The sequence below is a fragment of the Thunnus albacares genome, chromosome 8 (genome assembly GCF_914725855.1).
Source record: "Thunnus albacares chromosome 8, fThuAlb1.1, whole genome shotgun sequence".
NCBI classification, from domain to species: Eukaryota; Metazoa; Chordata; class Actinopteri; order Scombriformes; family Scombridae; genus Thunnus; species Thunnus albacares.
The window spans coordinates 12,198,699-12,216,149 of NC_058113.1; the positions used below are offsets into that span (position 1 = coordinate 12,198,699).

At 40.6% G+C, this 17,451-nt stretch overlaps 1 protein-coding gene across 2 annotated transcripts in view; it reads right to left on the minus strand.

The window, feature by feature from the left end:
- The window catches only part of triob (trio Rho guanine nucleotide exchange factor b), a 109,784-nt gene extending 93,316 nt beyond the window's left edge, over positions 1-16,468 (minus strand). Inside the window, exons 1-2 of one of the 2 annotated variants that reach the window (XM_044358223.1) lie at positions 16,178-16,467; positions 5,916-5,969 (exon numbers count right to left, since the gene is read on the minus strand). In XM_044358223.1, coding sequence (XP_044214158.1) covers positions 5,916-5,969; positions 16,178-16,247 — 124 coding nt within the window. In that variant the 5' untranslated portion in view covers positions 16,248-16,467. Of the gene's footprint in view, positions 1-5,915; positions 5,970-16,177 lie in introns of both variants that reach the window. The other variant, XM_044358226.1, reaches the window with a different exon arrangement.
- Positions 16,469-17,451: the final 983 nt, after the last annotated feature.

Consider the following 17,451-nt stretch of genomic DNA (forward strand, 5'->3'; position numbering starts at 1 on the left):
TCTGCATTTCTGCAACTGCAGTATGTTTTTTTTTCCTTTGTTTGTTTGTTTGTTTGTTTTTTACAAGAATGTCCAGTCTCCGATGCCTCTGGATCATCAAGGTGGTACAGAATAAAGAAAAGTAATTTTCTATGTCTTCATTGACCAGTGGATGCTTTCTGAAGCCATCCAAGATATTGTAGAGACACTTCATTAAATACATTATGGAAAAAAGCTCATTAAATCATTTTAATCAGGAGATTCAGTAATTGATGACCCGAATATCTCTAAAAGAAAACCAAACAAATAAACAAAAAAACAGTCTGAACTCTTTTATACTGTGTGCACTAATAGAATATAGAATAGAATAGAAATTTAAAGCTATGTTCAATGATCATGAATAAGCGAGTCAGTGAATCAGTGACATAAAAACACCCATTCCACAATGTGCATGTTTTTAATAAGTAGATTAATAAATAAAATGAAAACAATAAGCTCCATTGTGATAAATAACTGATGTGTTTTTTTTGGAGAAAGTTTTCAGATTTTTCTCCACCAACCTTTTATGGTGCTGATTGTCTTGTTATTTGCAGCCACAGGATATATTACTTGGAGCAAAGAGATATCATTATGTTGATATCCTGTGACAGGAGGATGCAAGCTGTGCTCTTTCTAAAACCAACACAGTCAGTGTTCTACAGCATGATCCAATTAAGGCCGTCTGCACAAACACACACAAACTGGGCAAAGAGGCGCACACAGAGGTCAGGATGTACACATCTGCATTCACATCGGGATGAATTACATGCACAGACACACAAAAGGTGCACATAAACATGACACACACATACACACACACTCGCAGCGCAGAGTCCAGCTGTCTCCATGTAAGACACCGCAGGTAGTCAAACTGGCTTTCCTCTCTTTCATCCTGTCTCCTTTGTGTGTGTGTGTGTGTGTATGTGTGTGTGAGAGAGAGAGTCACAGCAGCTTTACCCAAAGGAAACATTTCCAAAATTGCAGCTGTCATAAAGAATTTAATCTTTTTAACACATTGAAAGAAATAACTTTCCAGACTGATAGGAAATGTCGTGATCCAATTTTAAATTAAAAAATAATAACATAAAAAAATAAAGAAAACAGGTTAATATTGAGAGGCTGTCATGCAGTTACACATTCCAGTGGATAACTGCAATGTCCCTGTTGTATACTGTAGTAGTCAATGCGTGAAAAAGTCTGAAAGTTTACCTGCCGTGTTAAAACTAAAACTCAGGCTACTGTTTTTTTTTTCCTCATAGAAAGCTTGCACTAGCTGGATGGCCACGGCTTATGAGTGGTTCTGGTCCAATTGTGTGAATGAATGCAAATTATATGGCAACACCTTGTTTAATTGTGTGCTTTTATGCAAGCCAAGTTCAAAAGAAGTTCAGCCAGCCTCTCGGTTAAGCCCTGATATTAAACACACACGCACGCACGCACCTCATGTAGAGGTAAGGACATGAAATTATAGCCAACATTATAGCTATATATATATACACTGTAGTTCTTTCCTCCATCCTCTGCCTGTTTTTCAGTGTTGTTATGAGCTCTCGTTGCACCCACCTGGCTCATTTTATATTTCTCCGCACACATGTTTGTACACGAGGGTAGAAATGAAGCAATAAAAAAAAAAAAAAAAAAAAAAGCATAATTGCCTCTTTCGAGAGATGTTACATGACAAAGAAAGAGAGAAAGCGGAGCAGTGAGAGACAACCACGAGAGAAGAGAGGGAAAAAGAGAGTAAGTAAACAAAATTCACTCAAGCACACACACGACCGCATCCACAAACACACACCACATCGAGTTTAGTTTTCCCCACCCCAGCCTCTGCAGGGGAGAATTAAAAAAAAAAAAAAATCCAATGAACTCCAGAGAAAACCACTTCCTCCGCTGCTTGGAAGTGCGTGTGTGTGTGTGTGTGTGTGTGTGTGTGTGTGTGTGTATGACTGAGTGAGCATGCCTGCCTGCTCGTCTACCCGCAGTGCACATGGTTAGTATTCAAAGCCCAATTCAATAGGAACCACACAGTGAGCTCAGTATGGGCAGAGATGAGAGATTGAGTTCACAGCTGAATTAAACTGAACAGAAACATATGGAGGAAAGGAGAGGAGAGGGCTGCTGTCTTGCACTTCCCATTCCTCTCGCTCTCCCCATCTCTCTCTCTCTCACTCCATATTCAAAATATCAAAATAATATACATCTATTTTCAGCCAACATGAACAAGGACGGCAAATCGTTCTCATCTAATTCTTCATACTATGCATGCGTAACAGGCGAATATGACTAAATCCTTTTATGTTCGTATTTCCTTCACTTCAACACATCTCCTGATATGAATACTATCTTACGGCGGTATTTTGAGTTGTTTTCAATTTGTGGGAGTTTTGTTGAGGTTTGACACCATTATAGTACTTCTATCCATATTTCAGTGTGAGAAAGTGTGCTAGTATTTTTGTATGGGGTTCGTCTCCTTGCTAGCTTAAATCTCTCTTTTATTTGCAGTTTGTCTGATACCAATAGCAGTGGATACTGTTAAGTATGTGTTAAGTGTTTCATAACTATATTATACAGAAAGACTGAGACACGTCTCCTTGATTTATGCCAGTCTAACTAGTAGAAGTGCCAATGTAATAACTTTAACCTGAATACCTTATTTTAGGACTGTAATTTATTCTTGCGTTTATTGCTATGGATAATAAGCGTGGGTTAATGGGTAAAACGATTTCAAATTGTAATTTTCAAGTTGTAAATAAGCTTAATTTATTATTCGTTTTACATTCACTACATAATTTATATTCCTGTAGTTTTGTGATTATAATTCCAGAGTAGATTACCTGAAAAAAAGCTTTTCCTGGCTGTAAAGCAGTGATCTGAGCCTGATAACAGACACACGAACACGCAGAGCTGCTGGTTTTTGTGTTTTGTGAATATCTTAAGCAGAGTTGCTGGTAAATGGACCATAGAATCAGCCACATGTGCCGCACCACAACACAACGTAAATCTACGGTGGATAAATTGCGCACCGGTTACACATGCTAAATATGATTAGTGCTGCACGAGATCAGACTCATCCTTAGTGAACAGGCAGTTGGCTACTGTTGCAGATTATCTTGGACAGAGAGCCAGAGCATATCCGGGGAGCAGTCCAACTATTTACTCTAAGCACGCTTAGTCTGTAAATCCATATGCAGGCCAACAGTGTTTTTGGGACACTTGTGATTTTATGGTTAAGTGTCTTCTACAAAACACATCCAGATGTACTGGACATGTGCTGTCGGATTGCGTGTCCATGGCTAATCCAGTTTTAGTACATTTGTTATTGTAATGTAAACTTAAAATTACTGCTTAAAAGAAAACTGGCAAAACGCATATGTACTATGTGAGGTAAGAGCTCTGATCCAATAGGTCTTGAAGTAAACAAGTAAAAGGTAAGTAAATCGCAAGTGTGTGTGTGTGTGTGTGTGTGTAAAATGAAAGTGCCCGTGTTTAGATGCATGACCCGTCCATGCCCCTGTGTGGCAATATGTGACGTGGGCAGAACAGATGAGTGCTGACAGATCAGACAGGAGAGGCAGGTTGATGTTGGTAGAAAGGTTGATGTTGGCATTGGGATGAGCCTAGGGACGCACGGACGTCACTCAGCACTAAATAAAAGCCTACAGGCTACCGATGCTGTGCATGAATTCCATTTGTACTTTCACCAGGCATCATACACCTACATCAGTTTGAGACCGCTGATTATAATGATTCATACATCTTCCTCCTTTTAGCCATGAAGAACCACCAGTGGATAAAGGCTGCTTTTTCAGGAAAGGCTTCATGTATTGTCTTTTAATTCTAGGCAAGCTATCTAGCACTGCCTACTGTAGCTTTGTTTTATCCAAAATTGTGTACAGACAGTGATATCACTGGTCTATATCAGTGTTAAGCATATAGTATAATAGGCTGCAAGTGCTGTGATCTCCTTGACACCTGATTTCATCCTTTTTTTTTCTACAGTCAGTCAAGACACATTGCCCACTTAAACTTACAAGCCCACATGGACAAGCTGCTCCTCTACATATACGCATGCATAGTTGGAGAGTTCCGACCAAAACATGGGAGTTCAGAGCAAAACAAGTCCAAAATCATGATAAGACCAGTGTTTTTCAAAACAGGTTGGCCAAACAAGCCAAACTAGAGTTGGAAAACAGGAAGTATCCGATTGAGGTTGCATCCAATCCTTTGAAAGGAAACAACAAATAATCCAAAACTAGCCCAGTAACATGGAGGCAAGACTAACATTTACAACAATATGATGAACAGATGTAGCTATGACAGGTTGGGAGGAGGCAGACAAAAATGAGACAATAGGATTTCAAACTGCCAGAACATTTGGTCAGCCTTGCTGTGAATGTGCAGTATATTGACCCACTAACACAGACGCACAGACAAAACCACACATATCCACGTTTGTATGCTTTGTATATACAAATAAGAAATGCTCGGTGTTTTGAACGTGCGAGATCAGCTAATAAATAACTGAAAGATGACTTAGTCTTCATTTTACATCTGCAATTCCACATTACAGTGCAACGGGGCAATTCGGGCAATTAAGCTGAATGCTAAATTGACACTTAATTCAACAGCAAATACATTTTATTCAGAGTGATTGAAAAATAACGATGTACCATCAGGGAGAAATGACCAGTACAACTTGATTACCTCAGATTTACTGTGAACAGCTCATGAATTTCTGTCTAATTCAAACTAAAATACACAAAGAAACCACTGGCTCTCTCATTTTTGTGAATCAGCCTCAGGGACGAAGTTCAAGGGTTTTTGGGCAGCAGGCCTATGCACAGGATTTGTCTGGCACGTCACAACCGTTTCCCATTAACACCCATTCGGATTCTGGCAATTGGGAATAATAGGCCAGGCCATCAATTGAAAATGGTCTTGTAAAATGTTCATCCCTGGATGACCTAATTAGAAAACATCAGGTCAAAACACATTGACAATTTCTGCATGTGTCTACAATCATTCCTGCCACTCTCCTCCTGCTACAATCTAATAGAACTCACAACATGCATAAAAAAAAAATCTTAAAAATTGCTTTCCATGTGTTCTCTCTTGGCTACACTACATCACGAATGCACTTTCTGCTACTAAATGCCAGTTTCTCTCGCACAGATTACGCCAATAAGCCTTTCAATTTAGACTTTCTATGGAAAAGCTCTAAACACTTGCAATGCGTTTTAGTCCAAGAGAGATTAAACTGAATAATCTAAGGCTGAGGAACCAGGCCTACATTCATTTAGGATAATCTGTGCACATACATACCCTCATATGGGCCACTTAAAGCCCCCTTCATACCAAAAAAAACAAAAAAACAAATCACCCTAGAGAGAGTGACCTTTGTATTTTTAGTACATATGTCCTTGAGGCATTAGGGATGTGAACCCAGAAGGTCATGGTTGCTAGCTGATGCCACAGAGAAGCTTGAGTCTAATGGGATTTGATGCAGTGGAGCTTTGATGGAACATAACATTTTACTTAAAGTGGGCATGGTACATGGTGTTCTTAATGTTTCAGCTATGTCTCCTTCACACTCACACATGCGAACATTAGCTACACACAAACACGCTGTCTCATCCATGGCGTTCTGCTGCAGCAGTTCTCCTCTTGCCGAACAGAAAGACACAGTTCACAGAGCTCAGGAGCTTCCTTAAACATGAAAATTGTTGTTTCCCACTTTCAACTGGAATTCCACTGACAAATTCACTGATATGACTAACAAGAAACAAAGATAAGGATATTTAGCATGAGCAATTAACAAATCATGTGCACACTTCCTGCTCTGGAAAGGAAATTCCCAATTGGTTCCCCATGACTGTGTGACAAACAATGAGGCCTACCTGAGGTTTGACCAGGGCCATCCAGTTTGGATTCACATTTTGCAAGAGAGCAATCTAAAAAAGAGACAGAGAGATGGAAAATTAAGATAATGTGAGTTTAACACAGGGAAAAAAAAATATGAAAGGACAGTCCTGTGACCGACTAAAGCTATACCTCAGCCTTCACTATGTTTTAGTGTCAGAAGTCAGAGCTTTGTGATTATAGAGTACAAATGAGAGAGTGAGCAATTGTGGAGCAGCTCTTTGATCTAAGTATCTGGATAGTCGCTCCCTGAGATAAAACACCATTAGACATGCTGCACATAGCGGACACGTGCACACACACACACACACACACACACACACACACACTGCACATGTGCACAAAAAAAATGTATAAATTCACATGTAATATATGCTGTTGCAGAACATGAGCCGCAGCTATACATTCAACATTAGAGTGAAAACGTCCCAATAGATGCAGACTATATAGGTTGTGCTCTTTTCTCTCTTCTTTACCCTATATGCTCACACTCCCCCCCTCTCACACACACACACACACACACACACACACACAAACACATGCATGACTCTCCGCACACAAGCTGATAAGGGAACGAATCATTTAAATATAGCAGGTACTGTATATCTGTATATCTAATGCCTGAGGAAACATCTTCAGGGAGATAAAATGTTAAGAATATTCAAGCAGCCTGCGTGGCGTTGTTATTCTAAGTTTGTAATAGAACTGGGTTCTGCATGAACTGCATTGCTGGAATAAGTGACGTCAATTACGATCGATTCAGGATTGATTAACGACTGATTCATTATGGACGAACTGCTAAGCTTTTTTCTTTTAAGATAGAAAAATGAACCTTTAACATAAGAACGTAGAAGATAACATAGAAGTGTTCTATGACATTAATCCTGGAAATAAATATTAATTACAGCCTGACTCCAAAGCCACGCTTAATACTTTATTTGGGCTCGCATGCATCTTGTATCTGGCCACAGACAAACTTTCTTTCTGGGTCACTCATCAGTAGGACGCTATAGTTTGACGAGATAACAGAGAGGGAAGGCAGGGAATGAGGGACGGGAGCAGCTTAGTTCTTCTCCACTCTGGCTTCTCCTTGGCTGCATCTCTGAAAAGAACAGCCTGGCATATGCTGCTGCCTAGCGAGGATTACAGTAAGCACCTGTTCACACACTGTATGTTTCATTTTATACAGTGTAGTGTGTTTGGTCCGGTGAAGAGCGCTCATCCATCATAACAGAATTTCCGAGGCCTTACATGCATTTGGAATTCATTTGTATGTAAAGGTGTGTTTGAAGTGAAGCAAAAGTATGTGGAAGAGGATAAGTGTTTAATCACCTTTACAGTATGGTGGAATGTACAGATCTTATCTGGCAAAATCATGGTCAGCAAGTGCTGCCAGGCTGGGATTAGGTGGCAGCATGGACACACAGACAGGGGGGGGAGTCAGTGAAGGAGAGAAGAAAGATGTAATCTTCCAATAAAAAGATGATTTTTTTTTTTTTTATGTGCGAGCATTCAGCATTTTATTGGCAACAAGCTTTAGCCTGACCTCTATGTGTGAATGCAACACCGACAAAATAAACAACAGTGAGCTGTAAAAGTACAACAAAATTGGCAGTGTTTCTACTAGAGCGGTACCAATTGAACAGTAAGTACTGCTGCAAGCCTATACAGTAGGATGGGATGTGAAGTTTGATCCTCAACCTATTTTATCCGAAGCCAGAGAGGCCAAGCGGCAGTTTAGCCTCCCTAAGCCAGAGGAGCACTGGGTTGGCACTGTTCACGCGACAGGGATCAGAGCCTGCTGCTGTCTTCAAAGCAAGAGGGAATGTTAAAGTGTGTATGTGTGTGTGTGTGTGTGTGTGTGTTTGAGAGAAAGAGAGACTACACAGTTCCTGTTGTACAGACTGAGCACAGCTGTTGACAGAAGACAAGCATTCTCAGGCAGCATACAAGCTCACACATGTATTGCGCGCAAACACACAGGCTTTGCTTTGATTTTACGAAAACTGAGTCCATGTCCTGCTTTGTACTTTTTTTCTTTTCATACTGGCTGAAATAAGACCTCAGCTTTTCTGCTAAAACAGTAAAACATACCATTAGTGCAAGGAAATGCAGTAAAGCGCATGGATCTGGTGCCTGAAGTCACAGGTACTACTACTGTGTGTGAGAGTTTATGAATTATTGAAAGAAATTGCTACACTAACAATCTCATAAAAAATTAATAGCAAATAATCCTAAAACCACAGAAAAAAGACAAAAGTATGAAACATACCGCACGATTGCGAATGAACTCCGGTGACCCTTTCTGATACATGAGGAGAGGAGTGGTCTCAATATACAAAACAAGAAAGATGGATGAAAAATCAACACAAATTTTGACACTTGACTTACTGACAGTGAACCTCTCTCTGAAAGCACTGCATGTGTGTGTGTGTGTGTGTCTCAGGAACTCTATGAGTCTGTGGCTGCTGTCAAAGTGCTATTCTTAAAAAAAAAAAAGCACAGAGCGTCGTGGGAGGCTTGTGACTTCAGATACCAGATCCAGATGCTTCCTTGGTTTAAGCTGTAGGGAATGGGAGAGGAGATATGGGAGGAGCTGTGGAAGTATGGGCATTGAGGATTGAGATATCTGCTATAGGGGTATTAGGTGACAGAAGAAAGGATTAGAAGGAGTAGTAATGTGGAAGGATTGATTACAGTCATCGTTTTATTAATGCAATCTTCGTTCATTGCTGCTATCTGCATCATTTATTGAAATTAGAGATAATAAAGCTGTTCTAACATGACTTTTTCATCTTGACATAATACTAAATCACCTTATTAAGACAATTAAGATTGTTTTTTCCTGTTACGTGTCACCGAACTGTATTTCAAAAACAACGGGCAAGATATTATAAAACAGGATCATTATTTCAATATGTGACAACCCTGAGCAGAGGCAAGGTATGAGGTAATGATGGAAAGCTGTGTGGGAAGAGAGTGGAGGAGGCGATGAAAGGAATGAAAAAGGATAGAACGGGTGGGAGTCTGCAGTTGACTGATAGAGGTTTCTCTCTTATCAGATGGGGGATTTGCAGGAGACACACAGACCAGCCCACAGCCTATTTTTATGACCCGCAATCCTCCTATGCCTCCATCCCTGGTTTATTCACTCCATCCCTCCATCCCCCCCTTCTTCCTTGCTTGCAGGGCCCTGGGCGACATGGGTGGGATATAGTGATTTATACCTCTGTGCATGTGTGTGCATCGTGTGTATGTGTGTGTGAGGTAATGAAGCTGTCCCATAGGCTACACTTAGGCATCCTACAAAACACATTACCGACCTATTGGAATTCCTGACTATCGACATAAGGCTGCCAGCCAATATCTTTTATGTATAAAGAGGAGTATTCAATTGATTTCAACCATGATGGCTGGAAAAAAAACTAGTCATTCTCAGTATTACATTAGTTAGATACATAGTTAAAGGCCTTTGTTTTACATGTTCTGCATGATTGTATGTGTATCACTTTAAATAAATGGATGGGGAAAATGTGTCTTACTGTAAAATACATAGTGGAACAAAGAAATAGCCCCACATATTATACCACTGAGCTCTCAACCAGTCTCCAGTCTTTCATGTGAGGTTGAGCTCAGGGGTGACTTGGTTCAAACTGTCCAGAAAATGAAAGACAAGCTAAAATATTTGATTATCTTCATCGGAGTTAAAACAAATCTGCACATTTCTCTGTGTTGAAAAAAAAAGGAAAGGCCTAGTCCCCATATATACATGACATTTGAAAACGATCAATAATTTGGTGAGCTGGAGGAGGGTAACATGACTGTAAAGTGTATTACCACTCGAAAAAAGGTCGAGAGTCTCTGATGAGATCGATCAGCATGGTCTGGCTGTAAAACAGGTAATTGCCTCTAGCAGTGCTACCTTCGTGATTGTCTTCTCCATAAAACTCTCCAATAAAAACTAAGAGAGGAATGGGCTATAACAAGCATCCCAACATCTGGTCCTTATTGGTAGCATACAGTAGGCTTTTTATATAAACTCAGGAGAGGAGGAGGAAACTGCCTCTTCTCGCTCGTTGTTGCTCATTTTTGTTTTATGATGCTAACTGCTTATTAGCCATGTGACCATTTGCATTTCATCATTCTAAGACTGACAATAGTTTCCTTTGTCTTTCCTAAATTGATTATGTTATCGGTTACAGGTCGCTGATTACATGATTTATAGTGCAGTGCCATGGGTCACGACCTATGCCACACTGTTTTGTATAGTTTGAAGTGAGCACTCCCTGGCTCTCAGCTGTGAGTGTCATGGTAATATCTAGGTATGTTTTATTTTTTGGCTTTTTTTTTTTGGGTCTGCAGAGTTTTTGAACCATCCATCTTTAAAATAACCTTTCATACACACGCAAACGATTCATTTTGTTGACATGCTAATGGACTGTTGCAAAATCGCGAAACATCCTGCTGGTGAACTCAAATACTGAATAATAGAATACAAAAGGTCACGCTAAGAAGCCAAAACAACTTCTCAGCCGGCACTTTCGGTTCTCCTAGATAATGAAGAGGTTGCTATGCAAGAGATCATTGGTTTATATCTGCCAAGCTGGTCATATTTATCAAAAATGTTGAGACTGTTTCTTTCATAATAACAAAATACATTTGTTCATCTGAGCTGAATGAACACAGCTTAAGTCTGGATGTCATGGATAAAGATAATGAATGTATACATGTTTGCAAACTCTTGCCTCTTGAGTTGAATACATGAGATAACAGACTGCGTGCAGGCCCTGACGATTCAGCAGCGCAGGCAACGCCAATCTACGCTTATAGTCCTTAACCATGACCAACTGCCAATTAGGCTGCCCCTGGATGTAACCGTAAGGTTTCAGCATCATGGAGAGCAGGGTAGCCTACATTTTGCAGGGTGTGCTCCACCCAAGCTTAAGCTCTATAATTTGATGAGTGAAGGCTTGTTTGTCCCTATAAGTATGTCATGTCCTCTCTTTCACTCTCTTTTCCCTCTATCCTATGTTTTCCAAGCAAGATCTCTGCTTGGGTATGCAAGATAACATTAGGTCATTATGCTTTCATCAACTATGAGTATGCTGGAAGAAAATTGAAGAATCACTGCTCAGTGATTTGGCTTCCATTACAGCCTGCACTGGCATAGGTCACTGGGTTCATTTTGGGCACAGTGGAAAATGTGCTCGCTGTGTTGTCAATACTGACGCTGCAATTGTTGATGCTGACACCTCGGTTCTACCTTCAATGCAAATTGCTCTGACAGACAAGCTATTAAATATAGCATGCATTGAGAGCTGCAACAAATGTTATCAGTGTTGCTTTAATTGTCAGATTCTTTTTTTTTTTTAACTTTCAGTCTAATTAGAGTACAAGCTGTCTGTGCAATATGTTTATAATCATTCTAAACAGAACTACAACAAGACAACAGAGGTAGTGTCTTCTGTTCCAGCCTATAAATTATTCTCTTGGCCTATAAAAATCTATTATTCAACACTGCCAAACTACTGATATGCAGTTGAAAGCCTGTCTGCAATATTGGAAATGGATAGAAAAACAAGCCAGTTTCACACTGTAAATATTACATCTCCTATGTCTCATAACACACAGTACATATATGGGTGTTATGACTGATGACCAGTGTCTTATGACCAGTGCAGTTATGAGTGAATGGGGATATGGCTTGTTGTTATGACAGTTATTTAATCTGATTCCAGCATGCATCTGGTTGCTTTTATGTCAATTGAGTTTCACAGTGCAGTCCTGTACAATAATACTATTGGACAGGCCCAGTAATTTCATTACACATCACTCGAGAGACTATCAATGAAATAATACCTTTAAAAATAGGCTATTGTGCACATGTTATTTTTGGTTTTGCCTAGATGTCTCTCTGCACAGGACTTCGATATATTTAACAGAGGTTAATCAAAGATCTAATACATCACTAGTGAGTGGATGATTTTAGTTGATGGTGAGCTAATCATGGAGAGTTATGAATAGAAAGACTCTACTGCAGCTCTGTATTGTGACAATTTACAGCACATCAAGGTATGCTGATGCATCAAATAATACATTGTAGTCCAGTATTTTTATAACAAGCCTTTCAACCTCTAATAGTCTACAAGCTTTAGGAAAATTATCAGCAAATCACCGATGGGGATGGGTTGAGCTGGATTTGTTGGCCCTGAAAATTGTTCTAGATTTAGACCATAGTCAAGTTCTGCTCCATTTGTTGTAAAAATGGAGTGTGTAATCCACACCGCTGGTGACGCGAGCTTAAAGTCGTCAGCTATGTTAAACAAAAAGCACCAACATGTACTATATCTTTGATGACATTAGAAGGTGTCAGCAAAGGCCAATACCTGGATATTCCTGGGTCATGCATGCAAAAGCTGTATAAGTAATGCCAGATAAAAGATGAAGCCAAGAAACCAAAGTATTGCAGACCTATACTAGCCTTACTGCTGATATTTAAAAGGATATATAAGCAGATAACATTCCAGAGAGGTATACTCGAATTTACTCTATTCATAGCTGCTTCCAGTGCTGCACCAACAGCTGGAATATATTTGACAACAATACACCATCTACACAGAGGACACAACTTCTACACTCAAAATGCCTTTTCCTGACTGTTTGCTGGTTGCTTCACAACTGAGCAAACCTCAAGTTATCAGCAACTTGCCCTGATTACAAATTACCCAATAGTTAAAGTTCAGAGGGGACATGGTGCTAAGCTTTCCCGTGAGCTCTCAGCAGTCATCATGTATGTTATTTGGCTGCGATGCCTCATTTTGAAGAAGGCTTGACTGAAGTCCAAACCCATAATTCAAACAGGAAACAAAGGAGTACTATCATCAACTCTATTCAAACCAGAATGCAGAAATATTTCTGGTCTAAAAGTCAACTGATTGTGGTATTTATACATGTACAAGGGATGGTAAACAACTAAATATAGCCATGAAGAGTTGTATTGTGTTAAATGCTTTCTGCTGCAACTGCTTGCAAATCTGGAGTTATGTGTGTCTGGACAGATACGTATGATTGAATCAAAAAAAAAAAAGGTTAAACAACTTAGTTTCTGTCTTCAAAATGTTCAAGAAAGCAGTTGAATATTTCTCATCTTTGACCAGCTGTAACAATTCCGGGATTGGACTTTAAGTCAAGGTATGAGCAACCTGGGAGAGTGACTCAGCGGCTGAGCTGTGATCCACAGCAACAGTGTGGGACTCAGAGATGGAGCTCCATCTGCTCACTGAAAATAATCAAGCAGAGAGGAACATCAAGTATTTTCAAGGGCTGACGATGGTATTATTCATTCAGGTGAAGCAAGTGGAAAAACTAGTGCAATTTTAAAAGAATAGGACTTTGAAACACTTGGTGCTCTGACGCTACCTCGCAACACAGCTGGATTCGTGAGATCACAACAAACCATCTGGGGCGTCTCAAATCTCAGCTACAAACTCAGTCACTCAGTCATTCAGTTATCCAGCCAGTCAGTAAGTTAGTCTCTTACTAAGTCAGCCTCTCAGTCAGTGATCGAGCAACTCAGTCAGCTTTCAGTACACTTTAGATACAACTTGTTAACTAGAATGACCTGCTACATCCTAGCCCTCACTGGCTAACTACATTGCAACCAGGGCCGCGGAAAAACAAAACACACAAACACATCCACAGAGCCCCAGAAATAAAGTGCTTGGGATCAACGAGGATGAGCAGCTGTGTGCCAAGATTTTAACATGCAACAAGCTGGCAGCAATTAGGGAGCCTGCTGGAGAGGCTGTGGGGGGTGTGATGGCCATTACTACTGCTCTTGCACAGCGGAGCTATAAGAAAGATGGGGAATACATAGCATGCATGTATGAATGAAGGAATGAATGACATATCATACCATGTCTGCAGGCTGCAGATGTGTATTTGTGATTGATAATATTGAATACTTAAGACTGAGTCAAGAAATACAAAAGCGGAGGAATAAAATGAAAGGATGGCATTGATTACTCAACCAAAATGGTAAATTAAATGAATGAATGGATAGCTGTTTACACTGTCTGTGTCCGATGTCTGGAATGTTAGATTGATAAAGTGCACGAAGAGATCAAAAATATGAATGATGTAAAGTGATTAAAACATTAACTCAAGGTATAAGGCTATAGAAGAAGGGGGGGTACAGTCCAATTAACATCATATTAAGAGCCGTGAATGGCTAAATTCACTGATATATCTTGTATTCTCTTCATCCTTCCAGTACGTCCATCTTTGTGTGCCAATACAGTGGCATGAAAGGATAACGCATTAACTCAACAAGATGAATGGGAGCTTTTAAAAGAAAACACTTCTGATTTGGGCTGCCCACACATAGCTATTAGACGTTCTTCACTCAGCATTTAGTGCTATTCTCCGTTTTAACAACCCAGAAACTTTTTTTTTTTCCATACTTGCTCTTCATAATAGTCTCTTATAAAAGTTTCCTGAGGCCATAACCTATTTCTGTCTCCATCATGAATACTGTATGAACTGCGTTTGCCGCTATATAAACATCCAAGCAGTCCAACTTCACTGTGAGCCAACTTTCCTGCCTGATACAACACAGCTATAGGAAAATACATTGGCAGGCATCCAACCAACCGTAAGAGAGACTGTAGCATTTGAATACAATCCATTTTGACAACATTCCTAACCGTCTGACTGGCAGAGGCAAATTCTAGAAGAAAGTATGCGGTTTAGAGACTTTTTCAAAAAAAAGAATGAAGTATATGTGTGTGTATACAGCACATGGAAGCTGCTGCAGTTATTGAATCATATGCACTTAGGTGGATGTGTGCAAACGCTTTGTGTGTGTGTGTGTGTCCCTGCATGTGTGGAGATGGTGAACAGCAGACCCCAAGGCACCAGGTGTCATAGAGAGAAACAGCTGAGAGAGAGAGAGAGACAGCTGCTTCTTCTGGTGTGTATCAGTGGTGGTCCTGCTCTAATAGTGGCGACATCTTTCCCCACACTGGACTTTTGCCTTAAAATGTACCTTTCAACAGCACTCACAGTCCTCCTAACGCACGTGTCAGGTAGGGTTAAAACGGTATTCAATGAGGTTAGAACAAGCGAGGGCTTGATTGTGGGTAAAAATCCAGGAAGGTGAAAGCTAGAGGAAGAAAACAATATCTAATCTCAACACATTACATGGAAAAGTCCCTGCTGTAGAACTTGATATACAGTGTTTTCACATTTTTTAGAGATGTCTTTGTTACAAAGAAAAAAAAAACATCTTATGATACAGAATATCTTAGAAAATATACCAATATCACAGCCCAAACCTACCTTCTTATAGGAATGGTATATTCATACTAGCTCTTATTGTAGAGCAGTATGTGACTATTCCTGGTAAAGAAATGTTACCATTACATCACACCATGCACTTACAACTATAAGTTAAATAGATAATGATGTTTCTCACAAGCACCATCACAGTAAAAATCCATGACAGAACAAGCCCCCTTGTGTTACTATTAGGCTGATGTCAGGCACCAGTGCAGGCCTACAGGAACCCATAAAAGGTGTTTATGTTTTGGATGCAGAGTAATAAGGTAGGCAGGCCTATCCTTATTTGTTATGATGATGCCATCAAATCAAACAGGCCCAGTACGTAGAGTGCAACCTATTGCCCATACGTGCGTTCATGGCCTAGCCTGTATCCGTGCATCAGATCTAGGAGGGGGGGCCGGAGTTGAAAGTGATGCATGAGATATCATAGGTTTACAACATTGTTCAATCTACAGCGTCTAAAGACAGACATTTAAAAAAAATGTTCTGCCCACATCCAAGGGGTTCGTGATGGATACAAGCTGTACCGTCGAAATAGTCGTACAGCCCGAAGAGACTGTGGTCGAGCTGTAACCATCCACACCTTGTAGCCTACTTGGTCTACACCAAAATTGGGTCACTGCCTAATAATCAAAAGCACATATGTCGGGAGGTGTCAATCATGCTGTTGTCATCAAATGCTGTGCAATGACAAGTCAGTGGACTAAAATGTGGTAAATAACTACAAGCTGTGCGCATCTCTCCAGCATGTCCGACGCACAGTAGGCTATACGTCTCGCCCATGAAATCCATCAGTGGTTTTAGTCATCTATGGCAACAATGTGGCAGACCACCAGTGATCACTGCGACAGCTCTACTGTGGCTCTCCCGGAGCCAGACTCGCCCCTTCCCGACTTACCGGATTTGAAAAACGCCGCTATGTCTGCCGCGTCCTTCGCAGCCTCATCTAGTCCCTCTCCTGCGCTCATGGCTGTGGTCGCTTCTGTGGAAATCGCGTTAAAAATCCTCAAAGGTTTTTTTTTTTATTTTAACAAGAATTATTTATCAGCAAAAGCGGATCCTAACGCCTTTCATTGAAGCAGATCCGGTCATACAAGCTGTGCTCCCTTCATTAAGCGAAAGACCTCCTCCTCCATTTTGGCCGAGAAGGGAAAATCCTGGCGACCGATCGGCGGCGCTCCGGAGTTGGGACGTGAGGGAGAGGAGGAGGGAGGGGGGTGATAGTGGGAGAAGGCGGAGGTAAAAAAAAAAAAAAAAAAAAAAAAACTGAGGGGAGGAGGATTAAGGGAGGAGGGCTATTCCGTTTTGAGGGGTGGGTGGGGGGTGGGATATCCTGGGATTCCGTTTCGGGGGGTTTTGGTGCATTGTACGCCACCCAAATTTAGTGTGCGCCACAGCACATCAGCAGCCCCCAACGTCACTCACTGCGGTGCTGATGCGGGCTGCGTGGGAGTCATTCAGTTTATGCCCTAATAGCTCAAGCCCAGATGTTATGGGAGATGTTAGGACGCCAAAACATCAGGCTTATTCCTGCTGTTTTCTCACACAGGGACGTGTAGGCCCATACTCCTCATCACCCTACTGTACAGGCCTTTATAACTGAACTCCTAACTCGAGCCCAATAAACCCATGAGGTCATTGAGTTCTGCTTTTGCATTATTCAGCGTCCTTACAGTTATGACCTACTACATGATTGCATGTTGTTCATAAGGGTAATATTTCTTTTGCTTTTAGTAGCTAGCCATGTTCTATGGCGGATGAGAGGGTGAAAAGGATGATGAGAGAGATAGGGATTGTTCGTTTCTCTCTTCATCTCCTTGTGATGAAGATGATGCTACAGTATGAGGTCATTTGCCCCACAATTCTAACCTAGTTCTCCCTGACAGCTGCAACTCAGTGCTTTCAGTTTAAGACGGTACACTGCTGCCATCTATGGGTTATCTTCAGAAGTTGCGCTGCTCCAGGAGCCGACCATAGTAATAGACTCATTGAGATTAATGTACATGACTCGATTGTACTGTTTACTCCAATTAATACTGAGAATTAGGACAGCAAATAGCTACAGATAGCTAGGTCTTAAGTACAAAAACTCAGTAATCCAAGACCTACACTAATCCTTGAAATATTTTAAATAGGCCTACTGTACATAAATACATGATCTATAATATTATA